The sequence below is a fragment of the Chiroxiphia lanceolata genome, chromosome Z, assembly GCF_009829145.1.
Source record: "Chiroxiphia lanceolata isolate bChiLan1 chromosome Z, bChiLan1.pri, whole genome shotgun sequence".
Lineage (NCBI taxonomy): Eukaryota > Metazoa > Chordata > Aves > Passeriformes > Pipridae > Chiroxiphia > Chiroxiphia lanceolata.
In genome coordinates, this window is record NC_045671.1 from 43,658,116 (window position 1) to 43,676,771 (window position 18,656).

At 46.9% G+C, this 18,656-nt stretch overlaps 1 protein-coding gene and 1 long non-coding RNA gene across 2 annotated transcripts; one reads left to right on the top strand and one right to left on the bottom strand.

Annotated features, from left to right (window-relative positions):
• Positions 1-1,267: 1,267 nt before the first annotated feature.
• On the bottom strand, positions 1,268-7,124 carry LOC116781210 (maestro heat-like repeat family member 5). Its single transcript, XM_032676888.1, has 16 exons — positions 7,004-7,124; positions 6,627-6,913; positions 6,323-6,387; positions 6,062-6,211; positions 5,727-5,881; positions 5,239-5,386; positions 4,840-5,024; positions 4,613-4,750; positions 4,042-4,156; positions 3,492-3,629; positions 3,046-3,222; positions 2,757-2,912; positions 2,516-2,617; positions 2,245-2,347; positions 1,913-1,969; positions 1,268-1,600 (listed from the first exon to the last, which is right to left on the bottom strand). Exons 2-16 carry the CDS (start codon positions 6,865-6,867, stop codon positions 1,452-1,454), a joined length of 2,079 nt encoding a protein of 692 aa, XP_032532779.1. The 5' UTR covers positions 6,868-6,913; positions 7,004-7,124; the 3' UTR covers positions 1,268-1,451.
• A 4,321-nt stretch (positions 7,125-11,445) lies between these two features.
• On the top strand, positions 11,446-12,594 carry LOC116780138. The gene is made up of 3 exons (XR_004354349.1): positions 11,446-11,553; positions 11,764-11,802; positions 12,554-12,594. It is a non-coding gene; the product is annotated as an uncharacterized LOC116780138 (long non-coding RNA).
• Positions 12,595-18,656: the final 6,062 nt, after the last annotated feature.

Sequence of the window (18,656 nt, forward strand, 5' to 3'; positions counted from 1 at the left end):
AGGCCGATGAAGGTCTGGTGAACCTTTCACTCATGACTTCTCTGGCATGATCTCCCCAGTGGTTATTGACCAACAATGACATTGACAAGGCCATGTACCAGAGGTTCAGTATATACACTGTGGAGTGGCTGTAGTATTGGAACTAAGATTTTGGCATCTGGGTCATAGGCACAGAGGTTGCGCAGGATGCTGCTCTGTGAACTCTTTACCAGCCACCATTGCTCATGGTGTATTCCCTCCAGCCTCTGGCACAGCCAAGGCCACATGGGGTCCTGGAGATGACACTGTCCTTTGTAAAATTCTGCCCAGATCTCAGGAAGGAGGCCACCCACAGGCTATGGCTCTGCAGCCCCCTGCTCAGCTGGGGACAGTGTCCCCTGTGGAGAAGACAGAGGGGGCACCACAGAGTGATGGGGGCTGTTTTCAGCCAGGTGGCTGGAAGCAATCCCTGCCAGGGTACTGCTATCTTGTGACTCTTTGGATGATGGCAAACTGTAGATAGTCCTGTTTATCCTGCTCAGAAAACCTGACAGCCTCCATTGTTCTTCTACAGAATGGGTACAATGGATTTCTCCTTGGTCCACCGCAGGATACAGCCCAGGCAGAACTGATGTCAACAGGGCAGAGCAGAAGCCATGTCCTTTCAAGTGTCCTGGCAAATAGGGCAGGTGCAGTCTGTCCCAGGGCCATACCTGCTTGTCGCAGCAGGCTGGGGAGAGCTGAGGACCAGGAGCTGCTTCCATTAGCAGTCCTGCCTGAAAGGAGTCCTGGCTTGAGTTGAACTGGCCCAGACTCTGCTGGCTCCCAAGTATAAGCAGGAAGGGACGTTGCACTGCAATCTATTTCCCCGCGATGCCACAATCCACCACTTAGTGATACCACCCTCCACCACCCATGCCTGGTCTACGCACCCTGCAGCAGTGCAGCCCTGAAGGAGCTCCACAGGAGCCAGATGAAATGGCCCCTCAGACCCCTCAACAGTCCAGCCAGCAATACCCAGGTAGGACACAGATGGTGGTTCATGGCTGGGAGAGTATTCATGGACATCTCCAAGGACAAGTTTCTCAGGGATTCCCCACATCTCTGGGATCTGTCCATCAGCTCTCTTAGAAACACTAAAGCTTCAGCTGGACCAGCAAAGGGTAAAGGGCCTTCTGGCCACTTTTCCTACCATGTTGCATGCATTGCTGCACAAGGACCCTTTTTCTCCTCTTCTCTACTGCCCTGCAGATACCAGGGACCAAAATAAAAAGCTCCTGGCCCTCTGTATATGATAACATGTTTTTTATATTCCTGTGCCAGGGTGGAAGAAAGCTGTCCTGTGGTTCAGGAGAGGCCAGGAGCCTCTTGGCCTTCCCAGAAGGCTTAGATGGCCCCAGCAGATGAAGTTCCCAGGATCAGCTCTGATCAGAGCTTGGGAAGCACAGGAAGTTGATGATCCAGGCAGAAGGCTATCTCCTCCATATCCTGCGGAGCTTATCTTGTAGCAGCTGGAATCTGAAGGGCAACCGATGTCTTGGTGCAGTTCTTAGGATGTGCAGTGTTTGATCGGCCAGGGTTGAGATTGAGGGGCTGATGTCATTTGTCATCCCTACAAGGGCTGGAACACAGAAGAATGGCAGCAAGATCAGCCCCCAGTTTTGTGAGATCTCCTGGAGCTCTTCTGGCAGGGCCATCCCACTCAGCTCTTCCTATGGTCAGGAGGGAGTAGGGCCCAATAGGATCAGCTGGAAGATGCTGGCCACAAATACCTCACATGCCCTTGAAATCTCTCTCTGCTCTGCCCTGCTCAATCCCTTAACTGCACAGGGAGCAGAGCTCTTCCCAGCTGGGGCAGGGATTGCAGCTCCCTGCCCAGGCTCTTTACCCCTTCCTGATTAGCCCCAGTTGACACCCTACTGCCCTCACTCACCATCACAGATGTTCTGGAACTCTTCCTGCTGTCCCCTTATATGCTGTCCAGCAAGCCCTAGGAACACACACAGCCTGTCATGTCCCCAGTGGCACAGCTCCCTGACATGAGTGCTGCCAGCCTGGCCACACACCTTCCTCCTCTGGCCTGGCTGAGCCCAGGACCAGTCCAGATCATGACACCCAGGGGTGTGAGAGGGTGGTAGGGACCATGAACCTGCACTTGGAGTTGGGGGTCCAGAGTCACTGGGCTGAATCCTGCTGCCAGTGTAGCAGACAGGGTTGAGGCTGAGCTTCAGTGGGGCAGAGAGAGACCCCGGGGCTGTGGCTCACCGATGAACCTGATAGCTGTCTCTCTCATGGACTCCTGTGAGCTCTCCAAGTATGTCAGGGACTGGCGTCGGTACTCATCTGTTGTCCTCCTGCCCTCTGACAGCTGGAGAGATCACAAGGGAAAACAGGGAAGGGTTGGCACAGCTCTTCTTTTGATCAGCTAGCAATGGGTGCAGCAGTGGGCAGGAGCACAGCTGCCAACCCCACACACTGGGTATTAGGGGTAGAGGGCTTGTTCAGGTTGGGTTTGGGGCTTTGGAACTGTCCTTACTAGACACTCGCTGAATCTCCATGGCTGCTCCCTCTCCAGCAGTTGCATGAACCTCCTCTTCTTCAGGAACTTGGTTGCTTGTAGCAGGGTTTCCAGAGAGGCCTGAAGAACAGCAGAGACTGAGAGATGGTACCTCAGCATAGAGCCAGGAGGAGGCTGGAGAGCTGCAGTCCATGAGTCACCACGGTTGGAGGCAGCTGAGCCACCTCCCATGGGGGCATCAGCAGCTCAGAGTCCTCACCTCTGCCACACATTGGTTCTCATCATGGAGGTGGTAGAAGAGTGGGAGCAGACTTTGGTGCACACACGTCTTCAGGTGCCTTTTTCCCTCTTTCTCTACATAGACTATCATGTCTCCAAAGAGGAGAATGGAGAGCAGTCGTACTCGGCTGGCATCCTTGTGGAAAGAAGGAGGGCAAGACCTTAGCACTGGCTGCTCCAGATCCACCTGGTCTTGGGCCTGAAAATCCACATAGCACAAAATTTCCTGGCAGCACACAGCAGTCATGGTAGGGGGTGCAGAGTCTTACATTGTCAAATAGTGGCAGCAGTGCCTCACCCAGCTGCAGAGCGATGGGGGTGGCAATCGGAACGTCTCTGTCCAGGAGCACCTTGCTGAGCACAGGGAGGGTCAACTCAACTAGCTCCCCATCTACATCCTTCAGTAGTTCCATGAGGCTTTTAGTAAGGCCTTGTAACCTTTTGGCCTGTGTGGAACACAATGATGTGCTGTGACACAACAGAAAGCTGCTCCAGCAAACCTACTCTGGTGGTGCAGCCCAACGCTGCTTCCTCGGGCCTCAGAGTCCAAAGGCCTGCCTCAAAGGAATCAAGCAGCTGAATGGGGAGGCAAGATTGCTGGGAGCAGCTGCCACAGCTCCCAAAGCCCAGCCAAGTCCAAGATACTTCATTACCCAGCACTCCTCACCCAGCCCCACACTGCCAACACAACTTCAGGCAGCTGCCCCCTTGTCACCTTCAAGGGATTCTTGCAGAGCATGAGGAGGCCTCTGAGCACCAGGTGACGCATTTCTTTGCAGTCACTCTGAAGGTGAGTTGTCATGAGCTGCAGGATGGTGTCAACCAGTTTCTCTGTTTCAAGGCAGTTCAGGATCTGAAAGACACAGGTTGCTTCACACAACAATGGAGTACCCAGGACCCCAGCATTGTATAGGGCCTGGGCCATGGGCAGCACCCCAGGTAGCCCAGCCCAAAGGCTGTGCAGAGCTCCTGGGCTCTCTGCCCTGTGCAGATCTCTTGCCAACTCTGCTGTGTTCTTCCGCCCTCAGCAGCCTCAGATTCCTCTACCTTGAGGAGCCATACCTCAAATGAGGGCTGGTACCAGGCTGGCAGGAAACACAGGTGGAGGAGACAAGTGTCACCCCAGCAACAAGGGATCAAGGTCATACAGCAGAACCCCTCCTTTGCCCCAGCTCCACTGACTGGGCTCTCCCCACAGCAGTGGCTACAAGAGGGCAGAGTGGCAGGAGGCAGCTCAGCGAGGCAGCACTTGCCACCAGGTTCACCTCAACAAGGAATGCCATGGCAGGGACCCTCCAGTGCAACTCCTCCCTGGTGAACAGTGTGAGCAGGTAGCGTGCGATCCCTTCACGCATGGGCCTGGAGACACGATGCATCTCTCTGGCAGGAAGAAGACACTGTCAACCCTGAGCAGGGTGGGCAAATCTCTCCCAAGATGACTCCCAGAGTTCTGGTCTTTCCCCATGATCCCTCGCCAAGAGAAAGGCAGTGCCCAACACCAGAAGGCTGCTTTTGGGAAAGACACCAGAAAAACACTTAGGAAAGTTCCCCAGGCTCTGTTGCTGGCCCTCAGCGCAACCTGCCCTGCCCCAGCAGGCTGCCCTCAGTGGGGCTGCCTGCACAGACCCCCTGCTCTGTGCCATCAGTCTAGGCCCCACAGGATGGAATGATGATGCTTTGGGAGGTGGCTGCTCCTATGCACCTGCCTCTTCCTTTTTGTCTGCTGGGCCATCCCCTGGTGACAAGTCCCTCTCACCCATGATGACAGGGACTGTGTGGGGCTCCCTGTCTGCAGGGAAGAAATGATGAGGGTAGGCAGGAGAAGGAGAATCTCACCTGGCCAAAAGGCCCACTGCATAGGGGTGGGTGTCAGTGCTGAGCAGGGTGTCCCAGCCTTTCTTACGTTCAACTGCCAGCACCACATCCTCAAGCTGCAGGCGACACAGCAGTGCTTTCACTGTCAGCACTGCAAACCTGTGTGTAAAGCACAGCTCAGATAATGGAGGGAGCCCTGGCCTCAGCCCCAGAGGCATGGGAGGGACAGAAGGACTGGAATGGAGCACCTGTTGGGGTTGGCAGGATGGTGGTGCCTCTGCCGGCATCTCCTCCAGAAGAAATTGATCTTACTTGGCATCTGCTCTGTGCTGCAGAAGACTTGGACGAGCAGAGCCACAAAGAGGCAGGGGACCACAAACGATGCCTGTGGGGACAGGGGCACCCGGATGATTTCCCACAGTGCCCTGGTTGCCTGCAAAAAACAAAACACCCAGAGACCATGCTCAGGCATTACTCTGGGTCAGGTGAGGCACCAGGTCAGCACCCAGTCTGAGTGCCCCTGAAGCTGCCCCTAAGCCAGCCTTCCAGCCCAGTGCCTGAGGCAGAGAAATAGAGAGGTGGGGGAGGCTGGAGACCCAAGAGAGAGGGGCAGAGAGGGGCAAGAAAAGGCCTGGTGATAAACTCACAGCCAGGGCAAAGACTTCCTTGCTCTCCCCCTCGGAGGTGCATGCGCTGTGCAGCGGCCAGTCCTCCAGCACACAGGGCAGCTCCGACAGCACCACCTCTGCAGTCCTGCTCGAGGACACCATCACCTTCCACATGGACACAGCAGCTCTGCAGGTCCAGAGGTCTCCATCAATGGGGTCTCAGCCACAGCACCATGGCCTGGGCAGCCACAAGAGTCCAAGCTGGCTGCCAGCCCTGCCTCTGCCCACAGCCCCTCACCAGCATCAAGCAGTGAGACCACCCTTGTGGGCAGGGACAGTGCCTTTAGGGGCAGGGAGGAAGCATGGCAGCAGGCTCTGGGGCTGACATGCCAAAGCTGGGAAACAGAGCAGGCAAAGGGTCCTAGAACTATCCATCAGTCTGGCAGCCCACATGGGATGGCCTCTACAGGGTGATGGGCTCTAAAGGCTGGTGAGCTTTGAGCCCCCAAGGCAGGTGGGCCTCATACCTGTCACATGAAGGGGCACAGCACAACAGGGTCACTACCACATCATTGGGGTGTGCTTGTGCCAGCTTCAGAAGGCTCTTGTCAAGCCTGTGCTCAGCAGACAGATCTGTGTTGGTCTTGAGCCACCGGTAGATATATGCCACAATCGTTGGCACCTGGAGGAGATGTGGGGGAGAGTTGCCAAATGAGCCATATCCCCAGCTTCTGCAGACAATTGCTTCCATTCCCACTCCACCGTGATGGCCCGGAAGGATTCTGAGTGGGTGCCCAGAGGACCCAACTTGAGGGGGCACACAATCTGCAGGGGGCCTGAGCCTCAGCTACAGGCTACTTACGCGCTTCAAATTGGGGATGTCACTCTGCACAAGCGAATTCAGCATGGCAGCACAAGCCTCTGGGTTATAGGAGTCAGAGTTCGCCATGCCCTCGATGGCTGTGATGGCCATCTCTTCACGTTCAGTGGTCTTGACAAATTTCCAAAAGGTCTGTAAAAGGAAGGGCCAGGCAGAGAGGGTTGTCCCATCAAGACCTTCAATGGCAATGCTCAGCTAAGCAGCAAGAGCATACCCAGCCCAGGCAGGGATGGTGGCAGGTACCTGTATTCTACTGCTGAAACGCTTACGGATGAGCTCCTGCTCTTCTGTCAGGACTGCAACCGGATCTGACAAAGAGCAAGCAGAGCTGAGGGCTGTGGGAAAGGTTGGAAAACATAGCCAAGCCTCCCCAAAGCTGTGCTCCCCAATCAAGGCCAGCCTCCAGATGATCAATGAATGGATCACGACTGCCATGTGCATCAGTCCTATCCCCTCGTTCCCCTTTTTCCTGGGGATGTCCACAGGGGATGGGACGGGGCCAGGCTAGCTGCAGCCACTAGCCCTGTGTCCCAGCTCTACTACTCACCTGCCCGCAGTGGCTGGAACTCCTCCATCTTTTGAGGTGGCCATTCTGGGGCAGATCCAGGACCTTCCTCCTCTTCGTTCACCCTGGCTGGTCCAGTCACACTGGATTGTCCATCTTCCATCCTGCTGTCTGAATTTGAGGGCTCCTGACCCAGGGATGGGAGAGAAGGCGCAACACCAGGGCCTTCCTCCTCCTTCTTTACCCCGGCCTGTCCGGGCACACTCTGAGGTCTTGCTGCCATCCCACTCTCTAGCCTTAAGGGTTCCTGACACAGGGACTGGAGGTAACTAGGAAAAACAGAGGGTCAGCAAGGAACAAGGCAGATGTGTGAGGGATCCTCACATCACCACTCTGTCTCATGTTTTTCTATCATATACCATGTTGTTTCGTCATATCCCAGGCTGTTCCATCATATCCCATGATGTTCTGTCATGTTCCATGATGTTCTATCACGTCCTTCAGGAACCGTGGGTGTCGCTGCCAGCACACATGTCACATTGGGTCACAAAGGGCACTGTGACACGCTGCCATGCCCCATGCCATCAGCAGTGCCCATGTCACAGTATATCACAAGGGCCCCTGTAATCACATGTGCCCTGGTGCCTTCAAGTGCCCCATCCCCTCAGTGTTGTTGGCCAGTGCATCCTCAGGGACTCCCATCAGCTCATCTCTCAGGGCTTCTCACCATCTCATCCCCTCGGGGACTCCCAGCAGTACAGTTTTGAGGGCCACCCATCAGCAGCATTCCGTTACAGTGCCACCAAGCCTTGGGCAAGCGGGATCTCTGAGGCTGCCTCAGTACAGATGCACTCTCACTATGAAATATTTCTTAATATTGCATCTGTAACTAATTGTTCTCTCAGGTGGGGAGGGGGCCACCCCCCAGAGATGGCAGTTTTGAAGGAGCACGTGCTGAGCTCCTTGGTGGTTCACTGTATTCAGCCTCCACTGCTCCTGCTTGCTCTTCTCTCACCTGGTTCAGATCCTCGACAGTCCCTTTGACAGCTTGAGGGCATAGCCCTGAACAACATCCAAAATGTCTTTGCTTTTATTCACTTTCCTTCAAGCTACCTGTTTGTTGTTGTTAATTTTGGAAACCAATGGGAGACAAGTTCCTTAAAGTGTAAAATGGTTACTTTGATCATTCATTTTCCCAATGCTGTAAAACTTTCACTTTCACTTTCACTTCAGCTCAATGCCAGACTGTCAGCTGAAGGATCTGTGCGGATGAAAAAGGACAAACCCAAAAGCTTGAACAATTTTTCACCCTTTATCAAGACAATGAAATGAATATATTATTTTCTGTGACATATAGGCAAAAATTTCCACATTACTAACCAGGGGCTGACTATACTCCTGCCTTTTTTTTTTTTTTTCCTTTCTGTACAGCCTTTTGGTGACAAAAGTTTTTGTTTTAAGCCTAGTAGTTAGACTTGGGTAGGAAACATGTATAGGAAAGTGCTTTCTGGGAAACATTAAAAATTATAACATTTTAACAACCTAAAACAAAAACATGCCCATCTCTCTTAGCAAGTTCAAAGGACAAAAGGCCCAACATTTTTGACGGCAATGAAAAGAACAACAAAAAAGATAAAAAGATTGAAACAGAAAGAAAAAAAGAAGTAAGCCTTAGAAAATCAAGAACACATGTCACGTGAAACAACCATTTCAAACACTGTAAACATCAAGTAAATGGGAAATTGATCACTAAGTCAATCTTCTGCTGTTATAATTATTGCAAAACACAGCAATAATTTTCAGATAAGTACAGTGGAACTAATATATTTAGTAATGGAGGTATTTTATGTGTTCCCTGAAGAGACATCAAATGAGTAATAGCATTTTCTGAAGCATTTAGTGGTGATTTTAGTTCTAAAGGAAAGTGTTGTTTCCTTGTAAACAGATTCATAAGACTGTGCATACAATATATTTTTATGTTTAGCTTATGGATGAGATATGAGTATTAGAGCCATACTGTCCGTGCAAACCAAACAGTTTCCAGGCAGTGTGGAAGAAGACAGGTTTGAAACCAAATGCTCCACAAGGCGGGTTTTGAACACCCTTGTTTCCTGTGGTTCTGTGATGAGACCTACCCAGGTGAACACATGCTTGCCTATGCTGGGCTTCAAGTGAAATATTGATGTTAATAAATTAAACAGATTAAAAAGAATTAAACTATCCAGAATGCCAGTGATTTCAATTTGAACTTTTAAACCTGTAGTGTTGATTTCAGACCAGAGGAAGATAACAGCTCCACTGTTCATCCCTTTTTTTAACCAGCTCCTTCAAATGGTTTTATAAAATTTTTATCTTTTTCCTTATTCTTTCATGGTCAGGCAAACAGTTACTACAAAAACATCAGGTCATCTAAGAAAGTATTTTCCTTTTTCCACCATTTATCTGAGGGTGGTTATTGCTCTCCACTGGGTTCATACCTAGAATCAGACTGTCAGTGTGGCAGAAAGCTGGACATATGTGAGAGCCCAGCAACCACAGACACTGCTTTGTCATGGCAAATGGCCTATGCTCCTCCTTTCTCAAAGCATTCCCACCTCTTTCTCCTTGTAATGGAATATGCAATTTTTTGTTCTGTACAAATACAATTAAGATCTAAATCTCAGAATAAAACATCAATCTTGCATTCTAGCTTGCCTAAAGTAATATATTTGATTGCAATTTCCATCATTTACTGTGCTGTCTGCTAATTTTTTTTTGTTTACCTTCTATTTTCAAAACAATTTTGTCCAACAGATTTGCCTAATTCTTAAACAATTTCCTTGCTCTGATCTTAACAATGGTAATTTTGTGTGTTGGCCTTACAGAAGCACACACTCTCAGCTAACGCCCGGGAGTGCTGAGTGTGTTTCAGACCTCTGAATTTGTGAAATATCTGTTCCCATAAACAGCAGAAGTTCAGAGAAAATGGCTTGTGCTCTTTTTCACTTATTTCTCTCCACACACTGAAATACCCTGAGAATTATACCCCTCTTTCCTTCAATTTAAGCTAAAAGTCTTAAGTGTTAACATGCAGGGAAAATGATGGGAGTGGGGCCCAGGCATGGGGGATGAGGGTGTCTGGGCTGAAACTGAGCCTGGGAAAGGGGGAGGAGTGTTGAAATTGTTGCCTTTGCTTCTCAGTGCCTGAATCCATAATTTAATATCTGTGTTGACTGACAAATGAATTAACTCCTCCTGAGTTCCAATACGGGAGTGAAATAAAGATATGCTTCTCATAAAGGGTGATTGTGTTCATCAGCAAACAAGGAGATGTTATTTGACTGATCCAGCACCAAGTGTGACAAGACATCTAGAAGTGATATTTCCAGGAAAGTAAAATACCAGTTCTTTTTTGCCAAAAAGTCAAGGCCAAATTCTCCCCACACTAAAATGTCCTCCTTTCTTTTTTATTCAGGTGAGAATTGAATCTTGCTACTTTCAGTATTCTTTTACATTCAAAAAGAGATTTAAACTGTCAAAGGCGAGAAAGATTATGGAAGCAAGATTCTCCACCTACGTTTGGTTTGATTTGGTGTTTGTTTGTCGGATTGGTTGGTTTGCTTTCCTTTCTCATGGCCTAAAGTATGCACAAAGGTAAAACCCCTGGCAGGTGGATGCCTGGCAAGGAGTTGAATGCATAAGGAAGCACATTTTTTTTCCCTAGATTTGACAGAGTAAACCCTGCTTGCCTTTTCCTTTCTTCACCTGAGCCTTTTGCAAGTATTCGCAGTTTCTCTGTCCTGAATACTGATAACAGACACCTTCATTTTTTTGTTTTCTTTTACTTTGGCTTAGGTCTAGAATGTTTTCAGGTTCCCCTGATAAGAAGACATTCCTTACTGAAGGACATAGAAAACATATGAAGTGAAGTTTTGCATCTATGAAATGTCCAGGTCCCCTGTACTTTCTTTGACATGAGCTGCAAGATCCAGATGGCCAAGCTGGTATTCCTGGATAAGAAAAGGGAGATTTATCTTCCAATGATAGGCAAGAAGTTTTTCTAGCAAGATGAGGGATGCAGAAGGGAACACCAGAACCCCAGCAGCCCTGCAGAATTTGTTTATCTCTCTCTCATGCTCCTATGCCTCATAAACATACAGGCTCACAGACAGTCATCTGGATGAGGAATAGTCCACACCATTTAGAATAGCATTTCAAAGTCATTTCTGAGATACCTTAGGCAGTTGACTGAAATACCACTGAAGCAACCAGAATGAGATGTAATAATTACTGAAAGCTCCCCTTAATCCCATTTTTGTTCTTTTGCCACAGTCCTCACTAGAATATTTCACCATGACATTTAGTCCTCCTGGAGCTACTCAGGAAACAAATGTTGTTTCCCCTTGGAAGAGACACAGTAAGGTCTAAATGGTCATACATGATGAGAATTTCTTCTGCTTGAAGTACCTGGCCTTGGCATGTTTCCACCAGCTCAGCTCACTTGAGGGAAGACAGAAATCCTGGCAGACCTGAGCAGCAAGTGAAGAGACAGGGTGACTCAAACAAGGATATCACAGCTTCAGTTTTACAAGACTTGTGCAGACATCACATGGACCAGTTCATAGACACATTCGACAAAGGCTGGGGTATGTACAGAGAGATTTTAGAGTCAGGCAGTGGCAGGTCTAGAACCCGAAACAGTGTTCACAGACAAAACAAACTCAAATGAGCAAGAAGAGGAAGAGGCAGAAGTTGCATGTGAAGTTCACACCAGGTGAATTAATTTTTTCATCCCAAAACTGATGTGCATTTTCAGGGCAGTGACTTTTTGCTTTGTTGCTTTGTGCAAGGCAAAATGTAAGGGACTTTATGTTCTCTCCTCCCACACTCCTAAATCCAGAGACCAAGGTGGCCAGCTAAGTGTTGGTGAGATTTCTGTTTTGAATCCACTGAACTCAAAAGCATGGATACTCCATACCTGTTGTTGCAAGTAAGATTCCCTTTTTTTTGATGGGACTGTACCTCCTAAGCAACTGTTTTTAGTTACTTGAGAGTAAAGCTTGGAGTCTAGATGTTCCCGTACTAGGTTATACCACATCTGTAAGAAGGGAGAATATGTTTAAGATTCTCTTTCCCATTCTGTAGCCAAGGAATCTGAGAAATATATGCAAAATTTAACTCCTTTTTACTTGTTTGACAGGAATCAGTTTTCCAGGGATTTCTCACTTATATCAGCAAGGTAAGTTCCAAACACCAAGTCTAGATAAGTTGTTCAGAAAAATGTACATTTATTTCTTCACCTTCTACTATTCATGGTGCTGTGGTTAGAACAAGTTATCTAAAACCAAGAACAGTTTGGGTGCTGCATGCCCATCATACCAGCATCACCTGAGGATATATTGGTTATCACAGGGGTTGGAGGAAAAATGTCTAAGCATGTGAGATGAAAAAGTGAAGGCAGTGACACAGCTGTGTGCAAATCAAAGAGAGTTAAAAGTCTGTTTTCCTACACTGCAAGGAGACCTTACCTGCCAGTAGTGGGACACATGAGAGAGTTTCAGCTGAAAGTCACCCACACACAGAAAAATAATTATAAAAAAAAAAGTGGTAGATTTTGCAACCAAGTAAAAGCCCCAGAGCAGAAAGCAGGTTGTAGGGAACTTTCAGTTTGAACACTTACCCAAGAGGTACCCTAGATACAGCAGGCTAGTGTGAACAACCAGAAAGTCCACTCTGAAGCTGAGAAGCTTGTGCAAATGGGACCAAATATCATATATTTTCATGAAAGAAATTGTACCAATGAAACCGTCCTTCCTGGACAGCTTTATCCAGAGGAGCAGTGAACCTCAGGGAACATTCCCAAATCATGCTGTAGGCAATTTCACATACTCAAGAACAAGTAACTGCCTTTCAAGTTGATCAAAACTCAGATGCCAAGTATCTGTTGTATCTCATTAATTGTTGTTCCTATTCTTTTTGTTTCTCTGCAGCACATTAATTTATACATCAACATTCCAACAGCTCCCTGGAGGCAGGCAGCTTCACTCCAGCTGGCAGTGTTTCATCAGCAATGGGCTTCTGCGCTCAATTTTATTTGCATCTGCTGTCTCCTTGTCAAACTTCTACGCACATTTATTATTGTTTGCAGTTTGCTATTTCATTCAATTACTTAAAGGTTTTGAGCCCTAGGGATAATCTTGTTGCAAATTGTTTGTGTACTGACACTCTCACTTAATTTTATTAAATGTCAGGATCTGCATTTAAGACAGCATTAGCCATACGGCACAGTCACACAGAGACTTGTGAGTTGGTGAAAGTTACAGAGGGGTATAGCACTGGAAAGAATGATCCCCCAGCCACACTCTCAGGAATGTCTGTGCTAAAATGCTACCTTGTGTTGGAGTGGTTGGTGTCAGACGTATCCTGCTTCTCTAAGTATTTGAGGTACATAAGCAAATAACTGCATGTGGCTGGCAGGATCCACTTCCCTATCCTGCACTGATACATAATTCTTTTCCCTAGAACTTCAAGATCATTGTGAAGCACAAACCTGACTAAGATTCCTCCTGACTAAGGTTTTTCCAATATAGATGTTTTCTGACTTCTGCTTCCTATGTAGAAAATGTTTAAGAAATAAATTCTGCACCTTCTTTTTCACAGTTATTTAATTTAATTCATAATATACATGCATATTCCCTGCACTTTGTTTCCACATCTACATCAATTTGGAAGGGGAGCATTCTGGAAGAGACCTGGGTGCTAATCTTGTTAACCTATCACATAGACTCAAAACTGCCTGGAGACTGTTGGAATAACTGACCCAATACTGTGTCCATCAAAGCTTGACACTGGTCAAGTGTCATCCACCAACTCTGACACCATCTAAATGGAACATCATAGAATCATAGAATCAACCAGGTTGGAAAAGACTTCCGAGATCATCAAGTCCAACCCTTGATCCAACACTGCTGTGGTTACTAGACCATGGCACTAAGTACCACATCCACTCTCATCTTAAAAACCTCCAGGGATGGAGAATCCACCACTTCTCTGGGCAGCCCATTCCAATGCTTGATTACTCTCTCTGTAAAAACTTTTTTCCTAATATTCAACCTAAACCTCCCCTGGCACAGCTTAAGACCAGGCCCTCTTGTCCTACTGCTAGTTGCCTGGGAGAAGAGATCAACCCCCACCTGGCTACAACCTCCTTTCAGGGAGTTGTAGAGAGTGAGGAGGTCTCCCCTGAGCCTTTTCTTCTCCAGGCTAAACAATCCCAGCTCCCTCAGCCTCTCCTCACAGGACTTGTGCTCCAGTCCCTTCACCAGCCTCGTTCCCCTTCTCTGGACCTGCTCCAGCACCTCAATATCCTTCCTGAACTGAGTGGCCCAGACCTGGACACAGCACTCCAGGTGAGGCCTCACCAGCACTGAGTATAGGGGAAGAATCACTTCCCTGGTCCTGTTGGCCACACTGTTCCTGATCCAGGCCAGGATGCCATTGGCCTTCTTGGCCACCTGGGCACACTGCTGACTCATGTTCAGCTTCCTGTCAATCAGCACTCCCAGGTCCCTTTCTGCCTGGCTGCTCTCCAGCCACTCTGTCCCCAGCCTATAGCACTGCATGGGGTTGTTGTGACCAAAGTGCAGGACCCAGCACTTGGCCTTGTTGAACCTCATCCCACTGGAACCAGCCAACTCTCCAGCTTGTCCAGGTCCTCTGAAGAGCCCTCCTGCCTTCCAGCTGATCGACACTTTCCCCCAGCTTGGTGTCATCTGCAAATTTACTAATGGTACACTCAATCCCCTCATCCAGATCATCAATAAAGATATTAAAACAGAAAAAGTCTTGACTTGTGGAGCAAGTGAGTATCTGTATCAGCTTCAGAGGCAATTATATTATAAAAGTAAAATGATTTCACACAGGATGAAGGCTGATTTTTTCTTGACAGCACGAACTTAACTGTCATGGCTGAGCTTCGCGAACGAAGATTTGGGAAGGCTTTATCCACATTTGTTACAGGCACGTTGGTGACTTATGAGGCCAATACGTGACAGACATATCCGGTTGCAAAAGGCACAACAGAAAGACTCCTTAGATGGTGTATTCCGCAAGACACGGTTCTTCCTGCGTTGCCTTTTCTCCTCGAGAGTGATCCTGCGTGTGTTCTCAAAGGCTTCCGCAGCGTTATGGATGCTGTGTCTCCAGGCCTCCCGATTTGAGGCCAGAGTGGACCAATTATGGTGATCAATAAGGCCAAGGCTGAGATGTTGTTTCAGGGAGTCCTTGAATCTTTTCTTCGGGGCTCCTCTCTTGCGGCAGCCAGTGGCAAGTTCACCATAGAGCAAGATCTTAGGGAGGCGGTGGTCCTTCATCCTGGAGACGTGCCCTGCCCATCGCAGCTGTGTTCTCATCAGCATGGCCTCTACACTTGTGACTGCTGCTTGCTCAAGAACAGATGTATTGGTCACAAAATCTGACCAGTGGATGTTTAAGATTGTTCGGAGGCAGCGTTGATGGAAGCGTTCTAGGAGACGCAGGTGGTGGCGGTAGATGACCCATGATTCGGAACCATACAAGAGAGTAGACAACACTATGGCTTTGTAAACACTGATCTTTGTGCTTTTCTTCAAGTGTTTATTACGCCATACTCTTTTGTGGAGTTTTCCGAAAGCACTGTATGCCTTTGCCAACCTGTCGTCTATCTCCCCGTCAATCTTACCATCCGAGGAGATGAGGCTACCTAGGTAATTAAACTGCTGGACTGATTTGAGCTCTGATTCGCCAATGGTGATATGGGGATGATGGAAGACTTCCTGAGGTGCAGGTTGATGGAGAACTTCTGTCTTCTTTAGGCTGACTTCCAGCCCAAAGAGCTCAGCAGCATCTGCAAAGCAGGATGTTAAACGTTGCAGAGCTGCTTCTGTGTGGGCAACAAGGGCGGCGTCATCAGCATAGAGCAGCTCCCGGACAAGATGGTTTAGGGTCTTGGTGTGGGCCTTCAGACGCCTTAGATTGAACAGGCTTCCATCAGTACGATATCGAATGTAGATACCGTCCTGATCATCGAGGTCTGCTGTGGCCCTTTGGAACATCATGCTAAAAAAGATTGTGAATAGGGTAGGAGCGAGAACGCAGCCTTGTTTCACACCATTCTTAATTAAAAAGGGCTCAGAAAGTGTGTTGCCATACCTGACTTGGCCGTGCTGATCCTCATGAAGTGAGATGATCATTTTAAGGAACTTGGGGGGACAACCTAAACGTTCCAAAATCTGCCACAGACCTTTTCTACTCACAGTATCAAAAGCCTTGGTGAGGTCAACAAAGGTTACATAAAGACCTTTGTTCTGTTCCCTACATTTCTCTTGCAGTTGTCTGAGAACAAATACCATGTCTGTGGTGCTTCTGTTGGCTCTGAAACCACACTGACTTTCAGGTAGGATCCCTTCTGCTATAGTGGGTATTAGTCTGTTCAAGAGTATTCTTGCCAGGATTTTGCCAGCAATGGAGAGCAGAGTAATACCACGGTAGTTTGAGCAGTCAGATTTAATATCTTTCTTCTTGTACAAAGTGATGATGACAGCATCACGAAGGTCTGATGGTAGTTCACCAAGCTCCCAGCAGCGCACCACAAACTCGTGAAATTTGGTGTGGAGGGCAAGGCCCCCATGTTTCCAGACTTCAGGTGGAATTCCATCGAACTTAACTGTAATCCAGCACAGATTACACAAGGTGTTTTTGGTGTTGAAAACTCTTTCAGAGAAAATGTCTCTATAGCTCCTGCTGAGTGCACTGACCAAACTGCCACAAAATAACACCATTGCTAGTAACTCCAAGCACCATGATGTATTATTTCCCATTAAATCCTGTCTGTATAATATAGAGTAAAGGAATTAAATAACAAGCCATTGAATAGCATTTGTGGAGGAGCTATTGGTAGGCTAGTGTAGAAATCAGATGAGACACATTCCTCAATTCCAAGAACCATATGCACTTGCTTTGTTTTTCCTCTGTTGTACCTTGTGCTTCCCAGACAAACAGGACCATTCAGCTTTGATGTTTCAATGTTTCAGCTATGAGTAAGTATGGTGATTTGTCTCATTAATTTTGTTTTATTAACTGATAAATCCTCAAGTGACAAAAACAATTCTGCACAAACATAAATCCTGGTTTTTCAGTAACAAACTTCCATCCTTTACTGCTAGACCTGGCTTTACCCTTCAATCCCTAAACAAAACTCCAGGTAAGTTTTGAATTGATTTCTCAACATACCACCTAAAATAGGGTGAAGCAATAATTATAGCTGAGAAAGCAGATCCACACACAACTGTTATGGAATCATTGTTGAGGGATAAGATCACATGCTTTCCAATCCTCAGAAACTGATTTTCTTTTCATTAAATAAATGGAGATATCCAAATGGTTTTGCATACTTCTTCTATGCTAGATACCTTCCTAATAATGTTTGTCCTGCCTCCAGACATGTTCTTATTCTTCTTCCATTCAAAGCAATAACTAAACTCCCCATGGCAAAGGAACTGAGCTCTAGCACAGCGCTTTAGCAGCTGAGATTTTAAAGTTATTGAAATGCAAGGAGAATACTTGCTTTATTTCCTTAGAAAGGGATATCTAAAGAAATTAGTCAACGGATGTTCAGCTCAATGGCAGCAGAGAGACTGAATTCAAGTAGTACTGGTTGTTCAGCTTATAGAGTTGGTTGAACTTTCATAACTAGAGGTAAAGAGCTAGTAAGAAGATCAGAGAGGAAGAAAAGAAACAGGGATATTTTTTTAAGGTTGGAAGATACCAAGACTTCTAATAAAGCAACTTACATGTGTCTTCTTCAAGGCCAAGAGCCAGAGGCAGAAGATACTCTTCATCAAGACAAATTTTATCCTCTTATGAGGAATGTATGGAAGAAGAATGATGTTAATTGTATCACCTAATGCACATCAGATATGGAAGCATATCAAAGGTACATAAGAATCTGGAAAATTAAGTTGCTTAATACACAGAAAATTTCCTTTATCAGTGACCTGGCAACAGTATTTGTATTTTCTTTTTCCTTTATAAAGCCTCCCCCTTCTGCTCTTCTCAACTCATACTGAAAGAACTCAGTATCTGAAATCCCAGTGTGACATATTCATGGCAAACCAATTCATGCAAAGTAACAAAGCAATACTCAGAGAGAAAATAGCATGCAACCAGTAAAGCTCAATTTTTAATGAGAAAATGGCAGGTTTTGCATGAAGCAGATATAAATCAATGTCAAGCACTAACACTTCAACTTAACTACTCAGCATTTCTGGGCGTTTATGAAACACTGTTTGAACTTTGTCTTGTTGTCAATGGTAGGCTGGAAATTAATTGCTATTTTGACACAAGGAAAGAGGAAAAAATATGTATGAAGATGGATATACACGCTAGCATTAAAATACCAGAACATGTTAATGGAGGTATCAAACAGCAGTATTGGTTCAGACAGCAAGTGCTGTGACAAGTGCTTAATGAAGCTTATCCCTTGTAGCCCTCATTAAAGCCATTACAAATATCTTGTGCCCTCTCAGTCACAATTGCCAGTGTTTCCTGGCTCATGTAGCTCCTGTGCAGCAAAAAAATACAGACTGTTACCTTGTGGTTGTTCTCACTGTGATAAAGAAATGTTGTATTGCTCATGACCACTAATCTCAAACGCACCATAAATCCAAAATTATAACTTAGTGGAGTTTCTTCATAAGGAAGATTTAAAGCAAAGTTTGAGCCAATCCCAAATATAACTCTTGGACTGTATTAGTCAGAAAACTGTCTGGAATCAGAGTTCAGTACCAAGTCCATGTGGTGACTGTAGTGGCTTTAAAAACCAACTTGAGTATTTGTAGTTAGAGGAATGAAGAAAGTCCTGTCAGCTCAAAACAGCAACAGCATTCTTGGAAAAATAGCTAGGTTGCATCTTTCATTGTGATTTCATAATCGTGTTCTGGTCCACAATTTGAGATTCTGAAACTGTTTTGCTGAGTCAAGAAAATGAACTGGCAATGCCACAGTACAAGGGACATAATAGGGTGCTCAGCTGTGGATTTGTTTCATCTGTTCCAG